This window comes from Phalaenopsis equestris, unplaced genomic scaffold, assembly GCF_001263595.1.
Source record: "Phalaenopsis equestris unplaced genomic scaffold, ASM126359v1 Scaffold235604, whole genome shotgun sequence".
Taxonomy (NCBI): domain Eukaryota; kingdom Viridiplantae; phylum Streptophyta; class Magnoliopsida; order Asparagales; family Orchidaceae; genus Phalaenopsis; species Phalaenopsis equestris.
The window spans coordinates 469,129-477,289 of NW_018253466.1; the positions used below are offsets into that span (position 1 = coordinate 469,129).

Sequence of the window (8,161 nt, forward strand, 5' to 3'; positions counted from 1 at the left end):
AGAGGGACTGGACTACAGCGCTGGGAGAAAGCCACTAAGCCATTAATAGGGGTATGGAATAGCTTGTTTGTTCATGATTGCTTCTGATGCCTAAGTTCAAATTTCACCAGCAACAGTAATGTAGCGATCAGTTATTTTTCGAGAATATCCAAAAAAAAAAAGTTTTTTAATTTGTTACTCGAGAAGGAATGGGCCAATTAGCTCTTTCATAAAAGAAGACAGACACAGAGCAGTACACTCATAAATTTCTTTTATACTTGAAAGTAGTTTCCTTATAATCATATATTAGTCTTACAATCAGTTTGAATGCTAGCAGCTAGAAGACAAGAAAAAGGCAGTCTATGGTAAATTGTTCAGTCACATGTCCATTACATAAATAAAATGAGCGGCCCATAGCTTTCCCTAAAGCAAATGCATGAAAGAAACCAAAGAAACTTTTTAAAGTATTATACTAAATTAATAAAGTTTAAATGTAAGAAATATTAGAAAATAAAAATTCATACGGACACTATAATATGCTTCCTCTCTGTAGCGTCCTCTTATTTCACGTCAAGGCATTATAGGTGGATGTTGCTGAACCATAGTCACCTCTAAGTAGAACCGTTTCAAGCCACAGATAATCCCATGCTACCTGCAACTCCAAATAAGAAATTTGGGAATTCCTAGTAACAAAATATAGAAAGATTTACTTACAACTCAAATCCTATGTATTTACATATCCAATATCTAAACATCAATTTTTACATACATACCACCTTAGTATGCATGAAAAGATAGATTTCAATGTGTGAAAGTTAAAATGATGGTATTTTTTTTATGTGATATGAAAGATTTGGGTGGATTAAAATAAAAGAAAGCAAAATCTAGGTGTTAGATATGTAAATACACATCAATTGGGTGGTCTGTATGTAAATGTCCCCCAAAACAAAAACCACCCAAATTTAAATAATCACGCCTTTACTAGCACAATCACCATCTTGAGAAAAAACCGTCAAAAACAATGCTAGATAGAAATAACAAATTGATTGACCTCGATTTAAGCTATGATTGTAATGCACCTAGCTGTCTATCATAGAAAGAAAATTCTTGCATGATCATTCTTCAAGCACTAATACTTTTTCTACTAAGCCCATGAAAAGACAAATGAAATCAATGCAAGTCTAGCTTTGATTATGAAAAACTACAATTCACCAATGTTCGCTACAGGAGAAAACTTCCGGATTTCTCTAAGTTGAGAGAGGATAAAAAGGCAAGCAAGAAGAAGATATTTACCTAGTGAAACTTAGATTTTCCAAGGTTAGTAAGGATAAAATCTATGGAGATAGATGACAAATAACTTCACAAAATAATGATGGTCATCAAACAAATTCTTCTAGCCTTCTTTTAAGATCAATTGGCTTTCTCTCCGTGAAAAGATAGAAAAAAGGGGCATTTACATACAACCACCCATTTCTTATGTATTTACACTTCTAACACCTAAACTTTAATTTTTACATTCATACCACCTGATTCTTTCAGATCACATAAAAAATACCACTTCTTACATTTAAAAAGTGAAATACACCTTTTCCATGCATAGGTAAGGTGGTATGTATGTTAAAATTGAAATTTAGGTATTCATATAAGAATTGAGTGGTATGCATGTAAATCTTCCAAGAAAAACTTGTTGGATGGTCCTTAAAGAATATTTCAAAAATGAACTCAAACACGTAAAAAAAGGACAAAATTTGATGCATATAATTTGTACCGGCAAAATGCAATAACATTCCACATTGTAAAAAGTAATAAATTTTTGTCAAGCAAAATGCATTTGGGATCGGCAAGCAGACCAAAGTACTCTCAAAGTAAAGAACAACAAATAACATACCGAATTACAAGTCAAGAAAGATTCTCATCCCATCATAAGCAAGCTGTACCGGAATGCCTTCACTGGATCAGACAAAAGGAAGAAATAAGCTTTTTTACCTCAGCATTCAAGAAATTTGACGCTGGAGATCTATAAATTACAATTCATACTTCAAAGTAATTACATAAATCAATGAAGCACTGAAATTCTAATTGCAATTCAAAAAGGCGTTTGTCTTTTATGAAATTTAGAGCAAGAAAATAGAAAATTATCCTACAGCAGCAAAAAAACAAATCATAGTAACTAGTAACAAAAGCATGAAATTTTCCAGCTCTGAAACTTATATGTATATAAATATTTAATTTAATTAAATAAAAATCATATGACAATTTCCTAACCAACAAGGTTGAGTTGGGGCAATATAAGCTAGACCTGGTATGAAGATGGCTACCAACTCTGGTAGATTTATTGTAAGAATAGCAAATCTACAAAGAAATATCATTAAACTAAAAATACAAAATTATCATGCTTAAAATATTTACTTTTCAATCTCTAGTTATATATTTCAAAGCATAAAATTTATATTAAAGAATTGGTTGCTCTTGAAAAACTTGCTATTTCATTTCACATATGTGTTTAAACAGGTATTACAATATTTAACAAATAAACCAAATAAAACCATCTAATTACACATAACTCATAATAATTTCCCTCAAGATGGGTGAAAGATATTCACTGAATCCATCTTGTCACATAATCTAGCTAACTCAACTGAACTAAGTACTTTGTGAGGCAGTCATCTACCTGCTCTCCAGTAACCACATGACTTGGTTCCAATAATCAGTCATTCAACTTCTCCTTGATGAAGAATCTATCAATCTCCACATGTTTAGTTCTATCATGTTGCACCAGATTGTTAGCAATGTTGATTGCCGACTTGTTTTCACACCACAACTTCATTTGAGTTGAGTTCCCTAATCCACTTTGAGTTCAACCAACAAGGCTTTCAGCCACATAATCTCAGTAACTCCTAATGCTATGACCCTATATTCTGCATTTACCGTTGATCTTGCTACAATTGACGGTTTGTTGCTCTTCCACGAAACAAAGTTGTCACCTATAAACATGCCGTATCCTGATGTGGATCGTCTATCATCAACACAACTTGCCCAGTCAGAATTACAAAAACCCTCAATATTTATATGCTCGTTCTTTCTGAATATCAACAATTTCATTGGTGCACTCTTCAGATACCTCAGAATCTGATACACTACATCCATATGACACTTCCTTAGAACATGCAAGTAGCGGCTCACACACTTATTGCAAAAGAGATACCGGGTCAAGTGTAGCATAGAAAGATTAGGCTGCCCACCAACCTCCGGTACCTCTCTCGATCGATTAATTCACCAGCCTTTGTACTAAGCTTGACCTTCTGATTAATTGGAGAGGCCGCCGATTTGCACCCCCGCATACCTATATCCGTGAGAAGAACCAGTACATACCTACTTTGGGATATTACCATTCATTTAGGTTCATTGGACACTTCCATTCCAAGAAAATATTTGAGTTGTCCCAGATCCTTTACCTCAAACTGCTTCCCCAATCTTCCATTCAGTTGAGCAATCGTTGTCTCATCATCACCAGCAACAATTATGTCATCCACATACATAGAAAGTATGATGTGTGACCTTCATGTTACCGAAAGAACACTGTGATGCATTGATTTATTGATTTCCCATGCCAAGCATCATTATCTTAAACTTGTCAAACTAGGCTTGAGGAGACTGTTTCAAGTCATACTATGACTTCCTAAGCTTACACACCTTGCCCACTATCTGAGATGTACTTAATCTTGGTGGCATCTCCGAATATACCTCCTTCAGGAGCTCCCTATGAAGAAAAGCATTCTTCACATTCAGTTGGAGTTTCCATCCACTATTCACTGTCAGATAAGCCAATGTACTCACTGTGCTCATCTTTGCAACTAGTGCAAAGGTTTCATAATAGTCAATATCATACGTCTGACTGTATCCTTTTGTCATTAGTCGTGCTTTGTTCCTCTCCACTTTCCCTTATAGAATTTGTTTTACTGTGAAGATCTACTTGCATCCAATTGTCTTCTTTTTTGTTGGTAGTGGTACACTCTCCCATATTTAGTTTTTATCAAGAGCTCCAAGCTCTTCATGCATCAGCGCTTTCCACTTGAGATGCTTTTTAGTAACATGCCGACACTTTGGCATAGAGACAGAGTCCAAAAAGGTGAGGTTTTAGAATAAGAAATAAAATTCGCAATGTCAAGTTCCCACCCAAAACAATTATGAGGATATCCTGCATTGCTGCAGGAGATCATCCTTAAGTTTGGAGGAGGGGGGGGGGGAAGAGAGAGAGAGAGAAGTGGATGAAGGAGGAATAATATCACCTGGGAGTTTAGACTCAAAGGTGGACATTTTGCTTCTTTCTTCGTGTATACACCCTTAGCTCATCTTCAACCTGAATCCCACCACCTATGGGTTCAATCTCCTCAATTTTCATCTCCTCAGTTAATTCATCCCAAATCACAAGACATGACATTTATCCAAATTGCATCACTATCACCACTACAACTCACTCTCTCTTGCCTCATATCTTTAATGTTTGTTGAGTCACCGAAGCGTAAATTCATCTCCAGAGTGTGGTATAGTTCAAATTCTCTGAATAACAAATCCATACTCACAAAAAGTTTCTTTTCAATCATGCTTCGACAGACAACCCTTTTGAGTAGCAGAATAACTCATGAACACATTTCATAGCTTTGAGATTCAATTTCCCTGTCTTTCACAAAACATACATATCCAAATACCTTCAATGGAAGGATCCCACAATTATCTCATTTCAACATCTGACAAGGAGACTTCCACTCCAACATGCTTAAGGGCATCTTGTTAATCAATTGAGTTGTTGTCAACACTGCATGCCTCGATAAGTGTTGTGGGACATTCATTGCCATCATCATGCTCTGGTGGGCTACCTTTAGAAGATGTTATTCTTCCTCTTTGCTACTCTATTCTGTGCTGGTGTGTGTGAACATGTGGTTTGGTGTTGTATCCCCTGAGTTGACAGGTAGTCCACAAATACTTTGTTGATATATTTTGTCCTATTATCAGATCTCAGTGCCTTTATAATTGCCTCATATTGGGTTTGGATTGTCTTGTGAAAATTTTTAAAGCAAATAACCACCTCACTCTTCTGTTTCATCAAGTATATCTAGGTAACACGAAAAAAAGGTTCAATAAGCGTAACAAAATAGCGATAACCATTCAAAGAATTAGTAGGACAAGGTCCTCATACATAAGAATGTATCAAATCAAACACACCAAAATTCATATTCCCATAACTGACATAAGAGCTCATGTCAAACTCACAAACATAACACAACAATTTCTCCTTATTTTAATTTCATGCAAGAATGGATATAAACGACTCAATTGACTGAATAAAGAGTGTCTCATGTGTCTGTGAATTAGCAACAATACATCCTCCACACTCCTCTTACATCCTCCTGCTCCAGCATTCTCAACCATTGATGCCAAAAAGCTGAGCCCATTCCCTCTCTATCCAAGTACTAGAGTCTAATATGTCGTGCCAGTCCCAAATTTTCAGCCGGTCTCCATCTCATGAAAGATCACCTTTTGAATATCAAATGAAGCAACACATTTTAGTTAAAGTACAATGACAAGAATGGATAAAAGGTTCAATAAAAAAGAAAGAACATGCAAAACATTAAACAGGGTCATAGAATTGGTACACTTTACTATACCTTTACAAACCACAAGCTGTGTTGTACCTTCAGCGGTCTGAATGCTTTCTGAAACTGCTGAGTATAGGAAGAGAATTCACTGATGACACATGTCATGTGTCGAGATGCACTAAAATTTACTATCCATTGTGGTGAACTTGTGGTGGATATAGAGGCAATAACATGTGTATTACCAACACCTTTGACTGAGTGAACATAACTAGCAGTGTTTCCCTTGGATGATAAGGTGGATGCATCTACAGTGACATCACATGTCGCTCTCTGTTTCCTCTTCAACATCTCCAATAACTTGTGTTCATCAACGGTAAAGACTACCCTATCTCTCCCTCGTCCTTCGCTGCCATCAGACTTGCCCGGTAGCCCCCTCTTTTACCCCTTCGATCCCCACAATTACGACCATGACCTCTAGACTGTCCACGTGCACTCGTCTCTCTCCTTGGGTAGATTTGGACATGTCTTGGTTAGGTGTCTCACTTTTTCGCAGTTGTAGCACCTGTTGTCTCCCTCTGAGCATCTGTCTTACGTGACCTAGAGGCTGCCAAAGCTGATTGCATTCCTGAAAGTCCACTCGGCTGAACCGTAACACGTGTTAAGGAAGTGACTCCCGAAGAGACACTAGCTCCCTGTATGAGCTCAACCAAGGTCTTAAGAACTTCAGGAGCCATCTTCCCAGGAAGTTTCAATCCTTTACCTCTCATAATATCTGTCGCCCGACATCCTCAATATAATTATTCTTTGCTTTGTATGTCTGATCCAAAGCCCTTGCCAGATTCTATTCCACGCGAAGCTGGTTGAACCTCCCTACTCCTACACATGCAAAAGTTTGCACTTCTTTGCTTCATAGCAAACGAAGGAATTGCTTCGAAGCTCCCAGTTATCACGATTAAGGCTTCATTGGAAAGCAACAACTAAATAGCCAACTTGCCTTCTGTTGAAGCTGCGAGAGCTCCTCCGCTCGGGAGCATGGGATGTGCAAAGACCTCCGAAACCGCCCTCTTCCACTCCTGCACTCTGGAAGAGCATCGACTGGACGGGATCACACAACGCAAAGACTCTGAAACTTCCTTCTTCCAAAGCTGCTCCTGCCTCCTGCTAGCACAGGTAAGCTGCAACCCACGAAACAGCTGCGAAGTTGCCATCTTTCTTGTGATCCGCTTCACACGGGTGAGCCAAAACCAATGAAGCAGCTAGCAAGAGAAGCAGCAACGGTTTCGACGATGAACAGGCCGGCCGTCCTAGTTAGCTTTGATCGCGACTATTTTGTGATGAAGACACAATGAAGATGTCGCTCGCGAAGACGATGATGCACGTCGATCAGCCCAAATGAGGGCTATTAGGGTTAGGCTCTAATACCATAAAAAATTGATTACTCTTGAAAAATTTGTTATATCATTCAACATATATGTTTAAATAGGTGTTAAAATACTTAACCAATAATCCAATAAAATCCTCTAATTATACAACTCACAACATATATAAACAAATAGACCACGAGATAGTTAATAAAATTATCAAAATCATTGTTTGAATTGACATAAATTGCGAGCCAAGAGCATTATTGGGGCTAGCAGATTGCATTACACTTGCACTAGCGACCACAATGTTGGCTATGGCCAAAGGCAACTATACAAAAACCTATAACAAACTAAATTGATTAGGAAATATGAGAAAGGCTATCATTGTTAGTATGCAACTCCATCAACCCGAATGACCACACACTAGATCTTGCTTCTCACAATCTTAAATTGTTATATATATGGTTAAACAATATGGTGTATGATTGCATATGCCTCAAATCAGAACGACATGGGTCTTCCTCCACACTTGAGATCATGGTTTCGAATCATGTGTCTTCTTCATCCACACCTTTGCACCATATTAAAGACAAACCAATCAAGCAAGTCTATCTTACCTCTTCATTTTCATTTGAACCTATCACAAAGCCACCATGAGCTTCTTCATGCACAGTTTGTTCTAGACATTAACCTTCAACATTAATGTTGATGTCATCCCCAACTCTTCCTCTTCATCATTCTACTTCACTGAAATCAACTAATCATTTTCTTATTATTCTTTGTCAAGATTTCATGGTGAAGTTTTATGTATTCCATCTCTAGGCGGCTAAACTCACTAACCCCTTCCTTCCACTATCTTGACAAATATGCAAAATAATTAGGCTCATCACACACCTTAAGCTTTGATGAAATTAATTTATAAGTAGATTTTGTATTTTAAGTTATAATCATGGTTTAGTTGAATGTTATAAGTGGTTTAGACTCATTATTAATTTATAATTTTTCCCTTGGATCTCAACGAAGCGTTCGATTTCTGTACCACACATCTTGTGATAAATAACTTATATTTATTAAGGGATAAAATATATCATTCTTTTGTAGGCGAGTATGCTTGATGTTTTTAGTATGTTTACTTGAGTAAATATTAAATGCCAGCCATATTTTTTTATGTCATGTACCGTGTAGTTTAATATTGCCATATTATTATATATATATATATAC

The 8,161-nt window shown here is 36.9% G+C and overlaps 1 protein-coding gene across 2 annotated transcripts in view; it reads right to left on the minus strand.

Annotated features, from left to right (window-relative positions):
• Window positions 1-233: 233 nt before the first annotated feature.
• The window catches only part of LOC110039161 (putative hydrolase C777.06c), a gene marked incomplete at its 5' end in the record, with an annotated part of 47,495 nt that continues 39,567 nt past the window's right edge, over window positions 234-8,161 (minus strand). Inside the window, 2 exon segments of one of the 2 annotated variants that reach the window (XM_020744124.1) lie at window positions 234-631; window positions 1,868-1,929. In XM_020744124.1, coding sequence (XP_020599783.1) covers window positions 1,872-1,929 — 58 coding nt within the window. 2 annotated transcript variants of the gene reach the window in all.